Below are 20,822 nucleotides of genomic sequence, written 5' to 3'. Positions count from 1 at the left end.
TACCAATTGGTGGTGAGGGTGTGGAAACACCCGGGTGTACTATTGCTGGGAATGTAAAATGGTGTAGACCCTCTGGAAGACATTCTGACGATCCCTCAGACAATTAAGCAGAATTACCAGATGATCCAGCAAGTCCACGTCTGGCTATGCGGCCAAAGGATTGAAAACAAGGTCTCAAAGATATTTGCACATGTTCATAGCGTTATTCACAACAGCTAAAGGGCGGAGGCAGCCCAAGCGTCCATGTACAGATGACTGGGTAAACACAACGTGGTGCACACACACAGTTGGAATATAATTCGGCCTTAAGAAAGGAAGGAAATCCTGGCACATGTTGCAACATGGATGAACTCTGAGGACATCAATGCTAAGTGAAATAAACCGGTCACAAAAAGACAAATACTATTATGATTCCACTCATATGGGGTACCTGAAATGGTGAAATTCCTAGAGACAGAAGCAGGATGGTGGTTGCCAGGGTCAAGGGCGCGGTGTGTGTGTGGGGGGGGGCGAGGAATGGAGAGTTATTGTTTAATGGGTACAGAGTTTCAGTTTTTCAAGATGAAAAATCTCTTGAGATCTGTTGTTCAACAATGTGAATACACTTAACACTACTGAACTGTGCACTTACAATGGTTAAAGTGGTAAGTTTTATTATGTGTATTTTATTGCAATTAAAAAAAGAGAAAGAAAGACCTGGGCTCTGGAGTCAGACATGCTAAGGCTTACGTCCTCCACCTACTTACCAGCTAGCTGATCCTGAACAAGTTACTCAAAGGCTTTATGCCTCAGTCTCCTCATAATGTGAGCCAGATGCTCTCGTGAGGCTTAAATGAGTTGGCTTGGTTGTGATCGTATAGATATTTCTAGTATTCGAGCCAAGGAAGCAAGATGGGTCCCCAGGAGCCCAAGGCAGAGTGCGACCAGCAGCATCTTTGTCCTGGCATGGGGCCCCTGACTACTCGTCCCTGGGGCTTCTTGACTTCTTGTATGCTGGAGGGCAGTCCCAGCACTTGGTACCAGGCCCGTGGTCTCTGCTGGGGCAGGAGGTGTTGGGGGAGCCTCCTGATCATGACCCACTGATGCCTGAGGATTGTGGGCAAGGCTCAGCCAGCTGGCGGGACTGTGTGCCGCGCTTGGGCCGAGTTATGCCAGCAGCAGCCGGGCTCGGTGGGCAGGATTGCTTATCAGCCTATTTTCACTCTATTCAGTGAACACCTACTGTGTGGAGGGTGCTGGGCATAAAGCGGGGAGCAAACCAGATGTGGCCTCTGCTTCTCCTAGCCTGGCAGGAGAGACTGGCCTTTAACAAAGGATCTCATATTATTGCACACAACTCCAAATTCCAGTCCCAGCTCTGGAGGGGGAGCTGAGTGAACACATAAAAGAGGTGATCTAGATCAGATGTTTCAGTTGAAGCCCCGAAGGATGTTAGGAGTCAGTCAGGTGTATGTGTTGGTGGGCAGGTGAGGAGGGAAGGACTGTTCTGGGAAGTCCTGGGCTGAGAGAGCAGCATGGGCAAAGGCCCTGCGGCAGAAGTGCTGATGCGTTGAAGGAAGTAGAGGAACAGAGCAGCTGAAGCCCTGGGGGCTGGAATTTTCCTATGAGAGCAGCTGAGTAAAAATCAGTCTCTTCACCTGTGGGCTATAGGAAGTTGTTGGTAACACAGCAGTGTCCTCAGTGTGTGGAGCTTTTCTTGGCTGATGTCCATTTGGGCAGAGCATTTCTTTTTAATTTAAAAAATTTTTTGTTTTAAAAATTTGGCTATTAAAAAATATTTTTAAACATTTACTCATTTTTGAGAGACAGAGCATGAGGGGGGGAGAGGCACAGAGGGAGAGGGGGAGACACAGAATCCGAAGCAGTCTCCAGGCTCTGAGTGGTCAGTGCAGAGCCTGACACGGGGCTCAAACTCACGGACCGTGATATCATGACTTGAGCTGAAGTCGGATGCTTAACCAACTGAGCCAAACAGGTGCCCTCAAATTTATTTATTTTTATTAAAAAAAAATTTTTTTTTTTAATGTTTGTTTATTTTTGAGACAGAGAGAGACAGAGCATGAACAGGGGAGGGCCAGAGGGAGAGGGAGACACAGAATCTGAAGCAGGCTCCAGGCTCTGAGCTGTCAGCCCAGAGCCCGACGCGGGGCTCAGAACTCACGGACCGTGAGATCATGACCTGAGCCGAAGCTGGACGCTCAACTGACTGAGCCACCCAGGCGCCCCCATTTATTTTTAAACTGAAGTAGAATTGACACAGTGTTAGATTAGTTTCAGGTTTACAACATAATGATTGGATAGGGAGAGCATTTCTTTTCTTTTTTCAGAGAGAGAGAGAGAGCAAGCTGGGTGGGGGGCAGAGGGAGAGAGGGAGAGAGAGAGAGAGAGAGAGAGAGAGAGAATCCCAAGCAGGATCCATGCTCAGTGCAGAGCCAGACTGAGGGCTCGATCCCATGACCCCGGGATCATGACCTGAGCCAAATTCAAGAGTCAGACGCTCAACTGACTGAGCCACCCAGGCACCCCGGGGAGAGTAATTCTTATTTAGGATAGGTTTTTTTTTTCCCTTTGGTGCGGGGAGCAGGGAAACATTGGAAAACCCACTCAACCCATTGCTGTTTGAAATATGTCCACTTTAATGCAAATCTATTCATGCATTCAAGCAGTAACTTAATGCAGCATCTATGAGGTGCCATGTACTGTGTTATGCCCTGAGGATACGACAGTGAGAAAAAACTGACACAGTTCATGTCCTCAGGGAGCTTATAAACTCACGCAGGGGCTGAGACACCAGCCAAGGAAGCCCCCAAATCCATCTGGTTTGTGCTGCAGAGGAGGAGTTTGGGGTGTTCTGCAGGCCTGTGATAGGGAGCTTGACCAGCTGGAAGGAACACTTGGAATCAGGCAAAGAGGAAGGAGTATTCTAGACAGAACGGATGGCAGTTCAAAGGCCCTGCCACAGGAGGGAGCGAATCAGAAGGGGGAGTGGGGGGCAGGCCGCGCGGGCCTTGTAGTTCTCGGTAGAGATTTTGTCTCGATTCCAAGAGCAATGGGGATTCATTGAAGGGCTTAAGTGGAGAGTGACACGATCAGATTGCATCTTGAAAGGATCCCTCTGGCTGTGGCTAGGAGAACAGATTGGAGGGGAGCCAGAGGGAATGTGGGGAGCCCTGTTAGGTGGCTCTGCAGGGCCCCAGGCCCTCCAGGCGCAATGGCATGGGTGTGCAGCTGGGCGGCCTGTGGGTTGCAGAGTTCAGCCTGTCGTGTGTGGGCCCTGGCTGGGTAGGGAAATCCTTCCTTCCCTCAGTTCTCCTGACTCTGCAGGCACTCCTTGCATGGATTTGGCCAGGGTAAGATTTCAAAGGACAGAGCTGAGGTATACAGCCCCCCCTACTCCCTGCCCCCTGCCCCCAGAGGCCTGTCTCAGCTACGGTCAGAGCTGCATGCCTATTTTTTTGGAGATCTGGCGGGAAGGGATTTGGAGTGTGGCCTGAGCCTCCTCACTGCCATGGCAGGTTTGGGGCCCTGTAAGATGTTCTGGTCCCATAGGGAACTAGCACTAGGAGTGGTGGAGCTTTAGGGCAAGAAACGCTGTGAGGCATGTGGGACCCCCAGAACACCCCGGGAGGGACCCAGGCTGTTTATTCCTGCAGCTCTAGGAAATCCCAGGGGTTCTTTCAGTTTATCACCAAACACGCAGGTGCTGGGGATCAGAGTTTTGTTTCCTGAGAGGATTCACGAAATCCTTGTGTGTTGTTTTTACCTTGGTAACTTTGCTTCAGAGGATTTTCTTCAAAATCGTTCACCACTGAGGTTTTTCTTTTAGGTTAGGACCACACAGGAGCTGATGGAAATCAGGGCCACTTGCCTCCAGAGTGTATTTCCTCCTGGGGGAGAAGGGCAGATGCACACTCGTCACTTTTGGAAGAGAGAGAATGGCCTTAGGGCCTCTTCCCTGGACTTTTGCATCCTGGGGCCTGCAGAGCCTGGCTAGCTGCTGGCTCCTCCCTGCTCGTTGGGGTGCTGCCCGTCTGGCCCCAGCCTGAGCTGAGTCTGGGGCACCACCCTCCCGGTGGAGCCATGGTCCTTGAGGGGCACGACAGCGATAGCGGTAATAGCGAAATACTCACAGCAGGTAATACCGACCCAGAGAGCACCTGTGTGTGCCAGGCACTGCTCTCAGTGTTTTAGAAATATTGTCATGTACGCCTCACCACACCTCTAGGAGGTGAGTGCTATCCTTAGCCTCGTTGGACAAATGGGGAAACTGAGGCCCAGGGAATTTAAGCCACGTGTCCAAGGTTATACAGCTAGTGATGGTGGAACAGACAGTTTGGCTCCAAAGGCCAAGCTCTTAGCCACTGGCTCAGTTGGCCAGGGACCCCCTGATACGGCTGCTTAGGCAGAGCACAGGGTCTTATTACAGGGCCCCCGTGTTTCCTATCCAAAGCCTCCAAGTTTCTCATGAGCACTTGGGGTGAGGGGTGTGCTTGGCAGAGTCTGTTGGCAGGAGGCGTCATGATGTGGGGGAAAGAGCACGGAATCACACTGGCCTGGGTTTGATCCCCACCCCTAATTAGCTGCGTGGCACCGGGCAATTGCTTCACCAGTCTGTGCCTCAGTTTCCTCATCAGCGAGGGGGACAGAACACGACTCATCTCACTGCAAGGGTGAGGGTGAGTGAGATGAAGCGTGCTAGGAGTTAGGCTCAGAGTCTGCACTCAGTGGCTGCCCGGCAGGGATGAGTGGTGGATGTGGGGCCCTGGCGGCGAGAACCTCAGGGAGCCTGGGTAGCTCTGGATCTGGGTTCTTCCTGGAAACCAGGCTGGGAGCCGCCCTGGAGGCTCCGCCCCCCCCCACTGCTGTGGCTGCAAAGGTCGGAAGGTCACAGCAGCCTCTCCCAGCTTCTCTTTCCCAGGTGGCTTGCTGGGGAGGGCGTCTCCATGGCGACACCGAAGGACCACCTGTTGGAGGAGTCAGGCGCTGGAGAAAAATGACCTCCTTGCCTCATTCCAGCAGCCTCGGCCGAAGGTTTGAGGGGAAGTGGTTGGCCCACGTTGGAAACTTAATCCTGGCTGCCCTGAGCTACCCCGTGGAGGTCATTCTCTCGGCCTAAATGGCCTAAGTGGTGATAATGCCTCGTTAAGCAGCAGCCCTCAGACCTGGGTGCCGGATGAGAGCTGCCTCTGCCTCCCAGGCTGCCTGTAGAGGGCTCTCCCCTGAGAGGAGGCACTTAGCTCCCGGGTAAGAGAGCTGGAGAGGGAGGCAGGGGGCTGGGGTGGGGGCTGGGGTGGGGGGGGGCTTGAGTGTCCATGGGCATTCTTGTCCGGAAGCCACCAGCAGGGCCTCCTGAGAGAGAGTCTGTATTTGCCTCGTTGTCTGCACTGTTGTTTCTTCCGCCTGCCTGTCTCAGGTCTTTTCTTGCGTGGGGGTGGAGTGGGGAGCAGGAAGTGAGGAGGAGGGGGTGGAGTCGCCTGATGGTGGGCTAAGGAATGGGTCCGGGGGTCTGCGCAGGGGCTGGTGCAAAAGGGTAAGAAGAGAGGCATGTGAGTATGATAGTCACCAGAAGTCCCTGTGAGTGCTCTGTGCCCACCCCCCGGCCCACCACAGGGGTTCTGGCCTTCCCTGTTGGACCTTGTTCAGACAAGCCCTAACATTTTCCTTTGCCTCAGCTTTGCTGTCTGTGAAATGAACAATTGTTGAAGTCAATTGCCTTATAAATAAACCATGGTTGCCACGAGAAAGAATGAGCCAGTTATTGTAACATTCATCAGCTTTTTCATGATTTTGACTGAATGATTTTGTCTCTAGGAATGTATTCCTCCCAAATGCCCACCAAACTTTATGCGGTGTTTATCATTGAACCGGGGCGGGGGTGGGGGGGTGTCGGGGAATGCCCCAGTAACTTGATGCATCCAGATGCAGGGATAAGTGCTGGCCCGTCAGAAATCATCAGTGGGGGAATGAACAGGGTATAACATGGCAGACGGAGCACGTACCACTTCTGTCTCACCCATCCCCTTGTAAAATGCTTTGCCAGCAGTAAATCTTCAATAAATATTTGTTGAATTATTTCAACTATATAAAAATTGTATCCCAAGAAAACAGGCTTGGGAGAAACTTCTAGAATGTTAACAGAGGTTAATTCTGGGTGATGAATTTATGTGTGATTTTAATTTTTTTCTTTATTCTTCAGAAAACGGAAAAAATAACAATGTGCATGTATTACTCTTATGATTTAAAAACTTTTTTTTGATGTTTTGTTTTTGAGAGAGAGAGAGAGGGAGCATGAGTGGGAAAGGGACAGAGAGAGAGAGGGAGACACAGAATCTGAAGCAGGTTCCAGGCTCTGTGCTGTAAGGACAGAGCCTGATGCAGGGCTTGAACCACAAAGCTGTGAGATTATGACCCGAGCCGAAGTCAGACCCTTAACCAACCAAGGCACCCATGCACCCCTGTTATTATTTTTTTTTAAGTTTATTTTTATTTATTTTGAGAGAGAGAGAGAGAGCAAGCAGGGGAGGGACAGAAAGGGAGACAGAATCCCAAGCAGGCTCTGCACTGTTAGTGCACAGCCCAACATGGGGCTGGAGCTCATGAACGGTGATATCATGACCTGAGCTGAAATCAAGAGTCGGGGGCTAAACCAACTGAGCCACCCAGGCGCCTCTGTGTTACTCTTATTTTTCAGTGCAATAACTTGAATATTATGTTGGCTTATAAAAATATAGATGTACTTTAAAAATCCAAACAGTGCAGAAAAGTATAAAAGAGACTAAAGTCACCTCAGTTCCCACCACTGAGCAGTTATAGGTATTAATATGTGGCATTACTATAAGCCCCAGTGAGCTCGCTCTGCCCGCATACTGGGATGACTTGTGTGTGGTTTTACATGAGCAGCTCGCAGAATACAAGCTGTCTCGTAACCCTCTTACCCGTTCTGTATCCTGGACATCTTTCCCTGTCAGTACAAACTGATCTGTACCCTTTTATTTATTTATTTATTTATTTTTAATTTTTTTTTTTCAACGTTTATTTATTTTTGGGACAGAGAGAGAGGAGAGACAGAGCATGAACGGGGGAGGGGCAGAGAGAGAGGGAGACACAGAACCAGAAACAGGCTCCAGGCTCTGAGCCATCAGCGCAGAGCCTGACGCGGGGCTTGAACTCACGGACCGCGAGATCGTGACCCGGCTGAAGTCGGACGCTTAACCGACTACGCCACCCAGGCGCCCCTGATCTGTACCCTTTTAAATGGCTACATAGTACTTGGTTTCACAGATGTGCTGGAAAGTCAACTAAATGTTGCTTTGTGGGGGGTCCTGTGTGGCTCAGTGGGTTAAGCCTTGGACTTCGACTCAGGTCATGATCTCAGGTGCGTGGGTTCTAGCCCCGCTTTGGGCTCTGTTCTGACGGCCTGGAAACTGCTTTGGATTCTGTGTCTCCCTCTCTCTCTGCCCCACCCCTGCTTGCTCTCTCTTTCTCTCTTTCTGTCTCTCTCTCTCTCAAAAATAAATAGACGTTAAAAAAAAGTTTTAAGGGGTGACTGGGTGGCTCAGTTGGTTAAGCGTCCGACTTTGGCTCAGGTCACAATCTCATAGTTCGTGAGTTCAAGCCCCGTGTCGGGCTCTGTGCTGACAGCTCAGAGCCTGGATCCTGCTTCGGATTCTGTGTCTCCTTCCCTCTCTGCCCCTGCCCCCTTGTGCTCTTTCTGTCTCTCAAAAATAAATAAATATAAATTTTTTTAAATTTAAACATTGCTTTGTTGATGTCCATTTCTTAACATTTTTGCTCTTGTAATCAGTACTGATATATCTTTATAATAAAAAAATTAAAACAGTTAAAAATTCCTTGTGGTTTGGGGTTTGGGGATGAAGGTTTCAGCAGGATGGACCAAAGGAAACCAACCATGCTTGCGTAGGGAACCAATTTTCAGGGCTTGTTGACGAGGTTCTCGATGCTTGAGGTGCAGTTGTGCACAGGAGGAGCAGTTTGGGGTGCACAGGTGAGGCTCTGAGGTGTCAGGGAAGGATATTTGGTTCAATAAAAACCCTCACGTGGAAAAGAGCCCATCTCACGTAGAGAGGGCCCCCTTGCAGCGTCTAGGCCAGGAAGTGGCTCTGTCTGGGCCAATCGTCAGGGGCCCCATTACCTTGGAGAGGCCTCAAGCCCCTCTGAGAGATCCTGATAGAAGAGAGAAGAGCAGGGAATGAGTCTTTCCAGCTGCTCCTCAGGATCAGGAGCCAGGCTCAGGGGAAGGGTGGAGAGAGTGATGGGTTGAATGAGTTATCAGCTTGTCACGGGCCTGGCCCGGTGGAAGAAGCCTGGGCCCTAGGATCAGACAGCCGTGTCCAGATCTCTGCTCTGTCATTTACCAGCTGGTGCCCTCCGGGAGACACCTGACCTCTCTGAGCGGCAATTCAGTTTCCTCGTCTGTAAGACAGGCACCGTAACTACTTTCCAGCCCTGTGGGAGGATGTACACAGAGCCCAGTTTCTGGAGTGTGTGGAAACTAATAACATACGTTGTTCTTAGCAGATGCAACTCTAGAACATCATCTAGGCCAAACACGCTTCCTAAACACTTAGAGGAGAGGGAGCTTGCCGATTTTCAAAGTAGCTTGGATTTGGGCTGACGGGTGTTGGTAGGCGAGGAGGCTGGGCTGCAGGGGAATATGGTGTGTGTGTGTGTGTGCGCGCATGTGCGTTGGGATGGGGGTAGTTAGCTTGTTGCCAAGCACGTGAGTGACTCTGACGCTGTGAGAAAGAGGAGGAGGTGGCGTGGATGTGGCCACAGAGCTGCCATAGGGAGATAGATTAGATGTGGAGGTGGTTGAGGCTAGGCCTGGTTGAGATTCTGCCGTGTGTGGCTCAGTGGAAGAACGTTCTGGGGAGTGCGGTAGCTGCCTCCTGGAAGGACCTGCTTTTCTGAGGCTGTGCTAGCTCCCTGTGAAGAGAAGTGGCCTGGCAGAGGCTCGGCAGGGGTCAGATGGCCTCTAAGGTGGGGTTCATGGCCAAGGTGCCCGGGTCATGGTTGGGGAGGGCTGAGGAAGAACACAGTAGCCTTGGAAGGGAAGGAAGGGCCAGAGGCCGGGGTGGTGTGGGGAGAGGAGCCACTGCAGTTCAGGCCTGGCCCTGCTCCAGACAGTGGGCCCCCCGTCCTCCTCGGCCCTGCCCTCCTTCTCCTCGATGCAAGACGGACCTTGTGGCAGGCTCCTGCCTGTGGGCCTTCCAGGCTCCCTGTCTTCCTCCGCTTGCTTTTTCAGGCCCTCTGTGATCCGGACTCCCATCCCCCAACCCCATTTCCCACAGCTCCTGACTCCCAGCCTGTCTCCTCCCTCATTCCCCAGGCAAAGGGCCGTTCCCCTTTCCCAGAATGTCCACTCTGTCCCTCTCACTGTGCACACCTGCCTTGTCTTTTAGGTCTCATCTTGGGCCCCGTGTACTCAATCTCCTTAAAATGCATGGCCCACCCTGCTGTCTCCTCACAACAGCCTGTAGGAGCCAGTGCCACCAGATAATGGCATGGGTGTCTGCAAGGGGGCCCCTTTCAAGCACAGGCCATGCTCTTTACTTGTTTATGCCCCATGCTAACCTGATGAGCTAGTCACAGTTATTATCCCCGCTTCATAGATGAGGAAACTGAGGTTCAGTGAGGATTCCCCCTGAATAGCCTCCAACTGTCTAGTTTCCCAGTTCTTCCCGCATGAATGTCTTGTCTCTCCAATGAGCCTGAGGTCTTTCTGGGCAAAAGCCATGACTTTGGCTTCCACGGCTCTTCCAGCAGCGAGCTTGTGCCCTGTGCATTTCCCTGGCCTCACATCAGCTGCAAAGATGGGCCTTAGCTTGTTGGGCCTTGGCATAGACTTGGGGATCCCGGGGCTTGGCTGGGAAGCACCCAGCCCCATTGATGAGAGGACAGGCTGGAGGCAGGTGGAGAGGGAGCGTGGAGCTGAGCCCTGGCCTGGGGGCCACCCTGGGCATCTCACCCATTTCATTCTCTCCTTGCCTCCACCAGGGAACTCAACGGCAACAACATCACTCGGATCCATAAAAATGACTTTGTGGGACTCAAGCAGCTGCGGGTGCTGTGAGTAACCTCCCTTCTGCCCCTACCCTTCGCAGTGACCCTGTGGCTCCTGAGCAAAGTCCTGGCTGTGGGCTGTAGGGTTGTGAGCCAGAGACCCTGGATGCCCTGAGGGGGGTGGAGTGGAAGTGCCAGTGAGTCCTTCCCCTGAGCAGCCACTGTCTTGCACACGGCTGAGCACTTGGGCTCAGCATAGGCACCAGTGGTCGCTGCCTGGCAGGGTCTGGGCCGGACAGATGGGGCGTCTTGTCTGTTGGTTGTATCCTGGAATGAGGGAAGACTGGGTAACCATGAGGAGCCCTTAGGTCTCTGACTTAGCCTGCTGGGGCTGCCATAACAAAATACCCACAGACGGGGTAGTTTAAACAACAGAAATTTACTTTCTCACAGTTCTTGAGGAAGTCTATGATCAAGGTGCCATCAAGGTTGTTTGTAGTGAGGCTTGTCTTCTTGGCCACCTTCTTGCTGTGTCCTCATATGGCCTTTCCTCTGTGTGTGCACAGAGAGAGATCTTTGGTGTCTTTTTCTCTTCTTATAAGGAGACCAGTCCTACCAGATTAGGGCCCTACCCCTATGACCTCATTTAATCTTAATAACCTCCCTAAAGCCTCCATCTCCAAATCACGTTGGGGGTTAGGGCTTCAGTGTATGAATTTTGGGGGATGCACTTCAGCTATAACATTCTCCATAGTTCTTTTGACTCTGTGCCTCAGAAAGACTCTCCGGCAAGGCTACCCCTGACTTGAGACAGTAGATGAGTGGGGGCAGTTGAGGATAGAGGTGACCCCCTTGGGTGCCTGACAGTGGCAGATATTGGAGGTGATGGGTGTGGCTCTATTGGCGTTGACCACTAGCCAGCAAAGGAGCCGTCCACAGCATTTCCCTTGTTGGGCTGGGCAGGGGTGAGGAGTGAGGACTGAGGAGTGAGGAGGGGAAAGGGTGGATCCCTTCGTCGCTTCCTGCTCTACTCCTCTCAGACACATGCATGCATTCTGACATATTCAACATCAGACAGTCATAGGGTCCTCACCCCCTACTGTCAGGGTAGTGCAAGGGTCCTGGGGCCTCAGTTCTTTCAGAACTACTTTGCAGTTCTGAGGGTCTTGGGCGGGTCTGGGGACCTTGTGGTCTCCATCTTCCCTGGGGTCATAGCTGTCAGTTGCTGGGCAGGGGTCTCTGCTGCTCCAGAACCCGCTGATCTTTGACTCCTCCCCAGGCTCCAGGAATCTCTTCTGAGTACAGGAAAACCCTCCTTCCCTCCTGTCACCCCCCACCCACCCAGGCCTCCAGCACGAGCTCCTCAACAGCTCAGGCTTTTGGAAACAAGGTGGAAGAAGAGAAGTGTGTGGTGGCAGCTTCTGCCCCTGTCCTATCCCCAAACCTCCTCGGAGGTCCGTGTGGGACCTTGAGCCACCCGCTTGAGAGTGGACAGGAGAAAACCACAGGGAGAAAAATCTACTCGACGGTCTCCAAAATTCCCACGCAACAAGCAAACTGCCTGCCAGCCGGATGTTCTGGGCTGTAGGGCGCGTTGGTGGTGAGGAGGTGCAGTCTCGTGGAGCCAGGTGGTCGAGTGGGCAGCAGATGGGGCCAGGCGGTGTAGGAGTGCGGGCAGAGGGGTGCTGGCTGCCAACTGCAGTGTGTTTGCTGCACGTGTGGGCTTTGCCCAGTTGGCACAGGCTCCCCGCCCCCTGCTACCGGCCCATCCCCCTGCTCTGCCGCTTGGACGTGTGCCCTCTGGGCTGAAGGAGGGCACGTGCGCCAGCAGCCTGGCATTGACCCCTGCTGCCTGGGTCCCAGCTTCCCAAGACGAGGATGTCTTTGGAGCCGTGGCCCGGTGCTCTGGGATCCTGTGACCACGGTGGCCGCTTCAGAGGGATCGGCATGGGCTCGGGGGCTGGAAGTGCATCTTGCTGTCGGGGCTGAGCGTGCCCGCCAGCCCTGTCGGGAATTTGCAAGCTCGTGAGGCAGTTTTGACCGCTCGGGCCGGGACGCGGGTCTGCGTGTATCTCCGGCCCTGCTCCTGTTTCACTCCCTTGTGCCATCTGCTGCTGAGAGTTCCTGTCCAACACCCTGCAGCTGTCCTGTCTCTTTGCCTCCCCAGGCAGCTGATGGAGAACCAGATTGGAGTGGTGGAGCGGGGGGCTTTCGACGACATGAAGGAGCTGGAGCGGCTGTAAGTATCCGCGGGCACAGTCTTGGGGCGGTGGGGTGGCGCCGGGGGCACATGATGGCTGAGTCTGGCAGCGAGGGCCGTGTGCGGGGAGAGGACTGCACGCCCCGTCCGCCTCCCACCTGCTGATGGGAGCCAGGGGGAGCCGCAGCCGTGGAAGCCGTCACGGCATTGTTGTCGTGAGATGACAGCAAGGACAAAGCTGGAGGGTGTCTGCACCCCGTGCTCTAAAAGCAACTGTCTTTGTTGGTTTTCCCTGAAAATACATTATGGCAAAAAATCCATGCAGTACTGAGGAAGTGAGATGGCTTCATATCATCTCATACCCACTGATTCGTGTAGCCATAAGGAAGAAATGGTGTGCCAAGGGGACCGTCAGGGAAGGTACAGTGGCCGGCCACCTGAGGATTTGTGTCTTGGGTGTTCAGGGCCACAGCACAGAAACCGGAAGGTGGAAATGTTTCTGATTTACATGGTTTGCTCCATACGGGGCTCTTGCATTTGAAAATGGGTCTTGGGGCGCCTGGGTGGCGCAGTCAGTTAAGCGTCCGACTTCAGCCAGGTCACTATCTCGCGGTCGGTGAGTTCGAGCCCCGCGTCGGGCTCTGGGCTGATGGCTCAGAGCCTGGAGCCTGTTTCCGATTCTGTGTCTCCCTCTCTCTCTGCCCCTCCCCCGTTCATGCTCTGTCTCTCTCTGTCCCAAAAATAAATAAACGTTGAAAAAAAAAATTAAAAAAAATAAAAAAATAAAAAAAATTAAAAAAAATAAAAAAAAAAAGAAAATGGGTCTTGATCAATTTTTGCATTTCAGGTTGGCAGTAATGAAAAGAAAAGGGAATGTGTTACGAGTGAGGTGGGGGATAGACACTCAAGTTCACGGTGGTCCCTGGTCTCATTTTTTTGCTTTGGTTTAGCTCTCAAGAGGTGCGCAGAGTCCTGAAGTTCATGCCCTTCGAGCCAGAAAGTCCCATTTCATTTTAAGGAAATAATCAGAGATGTGGCTAAAAATTTGTATATCAAGGGGATATTCATGGCACATCATTTAAATACAACAAATACAACAAAAAATGGAAAACCATTCTGGTGGAGACATAAGATATCAGATCACATTTGTCAAGAACAGTTGAGACCATTGGAATGTGCTCACAATGTAATATTAAAAAGGCAGGAAGTGACATTTATGTAAATTAAATCAGCTTGTATGTACATAGAATACAGGAGGAGGAAAATCATTGGGAATATTAACTCTCATTACACTGAGTGGTGGGATAATTTTATTCTTTGTGCTCATCTTTTTGATGAATTTTCTTACAATGAGTTTATAATTATAATTATAGCTACTGTTGATTGCCTTACTCTGTGCCAGGCGCCAAGCTGAGCTCTTTGCCCTACTGTATCTCATTTAATCCTTAAAACAACACAGTGGTCAGTGGCATTTTACGGATGAGAAACAGAGGTGCAGTGCAGTTAAGGCACTTGTGTTATTAAGTGATTATTAAGAGATTAAGGGCAGAAGAAGGGATTAGAACCCGGATCATTTTCCCTCCAAAGCCTGAGATCTTAATGACTATGACCTCATACCTCACTCTTCTCTTTTACTTCAAAGAAAGGGAGGTATTAAATAAAGGGAGAAGAATATGGCTGTCTTCTTGCCTTCCTGCTGCCTGGAAGACATTCAAGGCGATCTTTCTTTTGTGTTCTTCATCCAGGCCTAAACCTGAGCAATAAGGAGGCTGCAGCTAGGACAGATGATTAGTCCTGTGTTTGTTTTCTTGAAAAGGCTCAGAACAAAATATGTCCTCGTGACTTGGCTGGGAGGGCCTGGTTGGGACCTAACCCACTGCGGCTCTGGCTGGGGGCTGCCCTGCCCTGCAGGAGGAGAAAAGGTGGGTGGGGGTCTACCCACGTTGGGGGTGGCCCAGGTCATGCCTGCTGCTGCCACCAGGATGGGGCAGGGACCTGCAGGTTCCTCGCCGTGCTGGGTCCCTCCTTTGGCGTCCTTTGATTTTCTACTTTAAACTGGCTATTGAATTTTTTTTTCCCTCTTAAATGTTTTCAGAAATTGAAGCCAGAAAGATGAGAAAGTCCTGGGGGAAAACAAAACAACAAAAAAAACAATGATTACCAGACAGTGTAAACACAGGATTAATTTACTGGACAAGGTGAAGGAACTTGAGGTGATCTGATGTCTACTCCTGTTGCTTTAAGGATTATATTGGTGGTCCCCCCCCCCTTTTTTTTTTCCAAGGCAGTGGTGTGTTTCCCTAGGAGCCCTCCCTTTTGAGTAAACCTCTTCCAGCTGGTCTAATTGTCTGCGCCGTGCTAGAAAATGATGCCTTTCTCACATATCAGAGGAAGAGCGACCTCCGAGGAGGTTACCACAGACCAGTTACTATTGGCCGCAGAGAACTACACTTCTTCCTCCCTCCCAGTGAAAGAAAGCTCTTGCCGAGTTGGTTTCTCATCGCCCAGCACTGTTGAAGGGGATGGTCGTGTGAGGCCCAAACTGTGCTGTAGTCAGTCTGGAGGGCGGGGGCTGCCTCGTACTCTTGTGCTTCTCCAACCTTGACGTGCACGCAGATCACTGGGGGATCTTGTTAACATGCAGACTCTGACTCAACAGGGCTGGGGTACGCAGTGCTTACCAACTCCCAGTGAAGCCCCTGCAGATGGTCTGTGTGAGCACCAAGGTTCTACATTTATAGGTGCCACAGCCCCAGTGGACGGGCCTCCGGTGCTCTGGTGTAGAGAACTAGGTGCTGAAGGTGGCAAGAAGCTTCTGGTTAGGCATCGCTGCCTTCCTGGGACGAGTCCGGGTCCTTTCTGTATTGGGTCTTCTCCGCCAGGCCACCTTCCAGGACCAGACTTCCCACTCCTGCCTGTGTTTACAAAATGGGGAGTCGTCTGTCCACCCGTGGAGCAATTAGAAATGATGGGCATACTAGTCAGTCATTAAAAATAAAGGGGTCGTTCTCTATCGTTTGGCATGAAAAGACATCCACAAATTGTTGAGTGAGGAAAATGCAGGTGGCTGAATACTTTTTCTTCTATTGCTTGAAGTTTTTCAAGAATTAAGCATGCGTTTTCATACATAATTTAGAAAATCGAGAAAGCTGTTTTCATTTTGAAAAAAGACCTAAAGCAAACACTAAAAAAAAAAAGTTAAGTTGCCACGGAGTCAAATGTGGATGAAACAACAAAAAATCAGGACCTTGTGGCTAGTCCTGCCCCATAAGGGTATATCTCACATTTCAAGTGTAGTCAGGTATTCAGCTCGAAAACCAAGATGATATTTGAATCAGTGCCTTCTAAATTACAAAGGGTCATGCAAATGTAACGATGATGATGATGAGCAAGGGAGGAAGTCATGGAAGGTGTCGACGCCCACTGTACTTCGGGTCCTTGGTGGGAAGCTTTCACAGGCGCTCTGTGCTTCTCCTCCCCAAGTGTTGGATGGTGAATTCCCACTTTATAGATGAAGAAACTGAGGCCCGGAGGAGGTAATTTCCCTGGGGTTACACAGTGACTTCGTTAAAATTGGAACCCTGTGCCCTCTCACTCTGAGTCCAGTGCTTTCTGAAAAGTCTTTGGATTTCCTGGAACTCTTAGGCAACTTCCAACTCTCCCTTTCTTCTCTTTTTCAGACGACTGAACCGGAACCAGCTGCACAGTTTGCCAGAACTGCTGTTCCAGAATAACCAGGCTCTGTCGAGGCTGTGAGTGACACTGTGGCCAAAACTCTGTCTGTGGTCTAGTCCCTCACCCTGTGGGAGGGGCAGTGTCTGGTCAGGGGGACCCAGAATTTCCCATGACGGTGACCTCCTGCTCCTCACCTGTCAGGAGTTGCACGGGGCATCAAAAGCCAGGCCCTTTCTGTAGGAAGGTGCTGCGTGGGGGCATTTCTGTCTGGTGAGCACTTGCAGAATCCACGACTCATTCAGTTCTGCGTGCTGCCTCTGACAGTGTGGATGTGAGAATGTTCTGGAGTGGACATTCTCGTCAGCCGTGATGCCAGGCTTTATAGGGAGCACTGTCTTTGCGCATCTGTCTCAGCCTTTGGTAACCTGCCTTGGGCCGAATATTTATTCATTCAACTAAGCCCTTCTTGGACCTATTTATATTTTCAGATCGGGGTAATGAGGTCTGGAAACTTAGTAACCATGGCTTCTATCTGCTGTAAATGTACTTCTTCCAAGTTTAAAGGGTAGTGGCTAATTCTGCTACTCTGTGATGTGCTAAATGTGTCTGCAATTGTTCTAGCATTTGCTTCTTTTTTGGGATCTTGGGTTGGAGAGGACCTTAGAGATCATCTAAGGAATCTCTTCTGCAGCTCCTTAGCCTGTGGTCCTTCAGTCTTTGCTTGGCTACCTCTAAGGATGGAGAGTTCACCACCTCCACAGTCAGTTGCATTATTGCACAGATCTGCGTATTAGAAACATTTTGTTAACTTTGAGCCCCAAATCTGTGTTCCAACAATTTATGTTTTCCTTCACTTTGCTTTCCGTAAGTATCTACAACAACTGTGTCCTCTTGTTAGATTTTTAAAAATGTTTACTTATTAATTTTTTGCGGGAGAGAGAGCGAGCGAGAGAGAGCGTGTGTGAACAAGGGAGGGGCAGAGAGAGAGAATCCCAAGCAGGCTCTGCGCTGTCAGCATAGAGCCCGACTGGGGACTTGAACTCATGAACCTGTGGGATCGTTACTTGAGCCGAAACCAAGAGCCGAACATTCAACCGCCTGAGCCACCCAGGTGCCCCTCTTGTTAGATTTTGGAAGGGCTGTAGGGATTTTGAATTTTAGGTTGGGAGGTTTTTGAGTTCTTTCAGTTGTCATTAACAACCTGGTTGGGACCTGCATGGCCAGCAGAGCACCATGTGAGGAAGTGAGGCTGCTGGTCTCCCCTGAAGAAGTTTATAGGCAGCACCGAGGTGGAGGAAGAGGCAGCAAGTGACTTAGACAAGACTGAGGGGCAGGGGCTGGGTGGGAGACGGCACCCTAGGGCTGCCTGAGTGCTGATGGGTGTGACTGGGAGTTTGGATTAAGCACAGCCGGTTCTTTCCACGTCTGTCATGATTTCCAAAGCTCTTGATTAGACTGTGTCATTGAACCTGCCTTCAAGTTTTTGTCTTTGAGCTGTCCAAATGGTCTCTATGGTCATTTCCCGTTTCTTCCTCCTTCTGGCCTGGAGGATCTCCATAGTGACCCTCAGTGATGACCCCTTCTGCTGGTCTTCACCACCCCTGGGCTTGAGCCGGACCTTCTTCAGTCCCCCGTCACTTGGTGGGTTGGTGCTTTCATTCCAGGCTGGGCATACACGGTGGGCACTTTACTTAGCTGCTGAAGGTGCATGGTCCTTCCCAGCAGATGCGTCCGCCCTAACATCTCCCTAACCTGTGCTTTAACCTGAGTTCTGTGCTGTTACTGGTCACGGGCAGGTGCTGGCCTTGCCCTGCCCTGGCTCCGGCAGCTCCTGTTTTCTCTGTGCTGTCCTTTCTAGAAGCTGGCTCTCGCAGGTCTTATCACAGCTCCGCCTCTGCAAAAATTCATCCTGAACATCTTTTCCCTTGGTGTCCTCCTATACTTTTCTTTTCGCTTTCCCCAAGCCCTCTTCACCTTGCAAAAGTCTGCCCTCATGCTCCCAGCATTATCTGTCTGCTCGGCTTCCCTTCCCCTCGGCCATCCTGACCCACTGTCTTCCACTGACCAGCATTCAGAATATGTGTCTAGTGCGTGCTTGCCGTTGAGCTCTGGGCACCTGCTTTGACCCTCTCTCACTTATGTTATGAAACATTTTATTTATTTATTTAGAGAGCAAGTCGGGGAGGGGCAGAGAGAGAGAGAAGGAGAGAGAGAGAGAATCCCAAGCAGGCTCCTCACTGCCAGTGCAGAGCCTGACATGGGGCTTGAATCCACGAGCCGTGAGATCATGAACTGAGCTGAAATCAAGAGTTGGACGCTTATCCCACTGAGCCACCCAGTCACCCCAGACCTTATTCATCTTATAGCTGAAAGTTCGTGTCCTGTGATCTACCTCTTCCTATTTTCCCCCACCCCCAGCAACCACTTTGCCATTTGCCATTTTCTGTTTCTATGAATTTGACTTTTTTTTTTTTTTTTTTTTTTTGGATTCAACATATGAGTGATACCGTGGAGTACTTGTCTTTATCTCTGGTTTATCTCACTTAGCAAAATCCCTCAAGGTCCATCCATATTGTTACAAATGGCAGGATTTTATTCTTTTTAATGGTTGAATAGTATTCCATTATATATATATATCACATCTTTATCCATTCATCTGTTGATGGACACTTAGGTTGTTTCCATCTCTCATTTATTTTAAAATACCCAAGATCCCCTCATATGAATCTAAATTCACAAACTTCCCGCCTTTTGCTTGAGATTACTTCTAACCCTATTCATATTTTGACATCTTTGGCCATAGCCTTCCACCAGCTCTTGGGGCTGAAGGGGATAGGATGGCTCCACAGGGGTCTTTCTCCAACTCTTGGGTCTACCTTTTACCAGGTGCCCTGGTGCCTTTTATTGGTGTCCTGCCTGTCCGTGGGCTCCCCTCCTGACAGTGGTGACACAGTGTGGTCCATGTGGCTGCCTTCTTGGCCTGTGTCTAGAGAGCTTGGATCCCTGGTGGAATGGGAAGGTAGCCTGGAGGAGAAAATCAAGGGTCAGGGCGTCCTGAATTTTTCAAGGTATAACGCCAGATGGTCTAACTTCCTGGGGCCTTTTCTTACCGGTATGCTGTTGGGCTATCAGGAGGCTGAGCTGAGATCGTGCACGTAAAGCATCCAGGCCTGCAGCCGATGTCCGTTGTGCTCTGGACAATGTTGGTGAGTGAATGGCCCTGCAGTGAAGCTGGTGCTCCCGTGTCTCATCTGAGACCTGTGACCCTGCGAGGTGAACAGAGCGTCATGGTTTTATTGCTGTTGAAAGTCAGGAAAAAGTCAAAGTTGGAGGGGTAAAGCGACCTCCTCAGGGTCAGTACTGAAGCCCCTTTGGACTCCCCACCCAGTGCTCTTCATGTTTTACTGGAGAAAAGCACTTCTATGCCTTAACAAATATTAAATAGCTGAGTTTTATATCCAAAGGCTGGCACAAGGAGCTCCATTCAAGGAGTGGAAAAGCCATTGAAGGGGACAGGAGTCTGCCTGACTTGTGCTCTTGGCACCCTATAGGGCTGGGAGCTGGGGGCAGTGGCCTCCAGAAACATTGGATGTTCTTACCCCAGTGGCTTGGGGCTGGCTGCCTTGGGGAGGGGGCCAGTCAGCAGTGAACAGAAGGACTTCTAGGAGATGGGCCCTCCCGATCGAAGGCTTGGTGGCTCTTTGGGGAATATTTCCAGGCTCTAGAGCCAGAACGTTTCCCAGTGCCTGCTGCTTTTTCTTTTTAGGCAATGGGTCCCTAACTCTTGGGAGGAGATGTTTCTTATCCAGGAGCATAGCCAGACCCGGGTGGAGGGGGACTGCTTTCTCTAGCTCTCCTCTAGAATATTTCTTAAGCTCATCTGTAAGCACAGGTGTGCCAGCCATCAGGACTTTGAGGAGAACTCCTGTGCATTTTCCCCCTTAGGTCAGCCCAGGACTCGAGTTCATGACTGGGCCCAACTTGGTTTAGTGCAGCATGGTGCCCCTCCAATTCAGGCCATCTCAAAAGTGCACATTCTGAGGGAAATGGTTAAACAAACCCTTTGGTTGATCTGGTTGTTTGTTTGTGGTGTGTGGCCTCACTGAGCTTTTTACCTTTGTTGCTGTTCTAGGGAACAGTGAGGAGCAAGTGCTTAGAGATTTATTTGCTAACATTCTTTGTCCCACCTCCACCCTGTCTATTGACTTGAACATCTGGCATTGCAAAACACCTCTGTTAACTCTCCCAGTCCACTTGGTCTGTCCAAGCAGCACTTGGGCACTCTTGGCTCCAGAAACAGGAACTCCTGCACGCTGGTGACGGGAAGGGTGTGGTGGGGTACTTGAAGGGGACAACCAGCAGACTCAGTTTCCCCAGGACAGGAAGTGAAGTAGAGCTGGGACCAGGACTGAGATGTGAAGGGTGTTTCTAGTTCTTTCTGAATATCTACTTATTATGGGCTTATGGACAACATCTCAGTTCCACCATGACTTTGGTTAGCCACAGTGCTGACTCCCCTCCTGCTTCTTCTGACTTTGGAGTTAATGCCCAGGTCTCAGGTCCTAACTCCAGATTTCTGGGGAAAGAATCTGATTGGCTCACCTCATGACCTCATGATTGGTCATGAGATCATCCCCAGGCCAAGGAGCTGTGTTGGGGGTTTGTGGGATCACCCGGTGTAGTCTTACCATGGAGCCCGCTCCTCCTCCAGGACCTGGAGGGGGACCACATTCCCTTAAGAGCCAGGGAGAGAGGGGAGGCAGGGCCTGGCGTTTCTGGTCTCTCACCTGTTGACCTCCCCTCTGCTTTAAGGGATCCATTGCTAATCCTTTTCACCGGGAGCAAATCATGGACTTTCAGCAGAGGCCATTATGCTAACTAGGCATGAAAACAGGTTTGAGAGAGACCAAATACGTAGGGTAAG

At 50.9% G+C, this 20,822-nt stretch overlaps 1 protein-coding gene across 1 annotated transcript in view; it reads left to right on the top strand.

Annotated features, from left to right (window-relative positions):
• The window catches only part of SLIT1 (slit guidance ligand 1), a 175,999-nt gene that overhangs the window by 12,550 nt on the left and 142,627 nt on the right, over window positions 1–20,822 (top strand). The window contains exons 2-4 of the mRNA XM_043597129.1: window positions 10,018–10,089; window positions 12,191–12,262; window positions 15,904–15,975. Of these exons, the coding sequence (XP_043453064.1) occupies window positions 10,018–10,089; window positions 12,191–12,262; window positions 15,904–15,975 (216 nt within the window). The remainder of the gene's footprint in view (window positions 1–10,017; window positions 10,090–12,190; window positions 12,263–15,903; window positions 15,976–20,822) is intronic.

This window comes from Prionailurus bengalensis, chromosome D2 (assembly GCF_016509475.1).
Source record: "Prionailurus bengalensis isolate Pbe53 chromosome D2, Fcat_Pben_1.1_paternal_pri, whole genome shotgun sequence".
Classification (NCBI taxonomy): Eukaryota; Metazoa; Chordata; class Mammalia; order Carnivora; family Felidae; genus Prionailurus; species Prionailurus bengalensis.
This window is presented reverse-complemented; position numbering and strand designations above follow the sequence as displayed.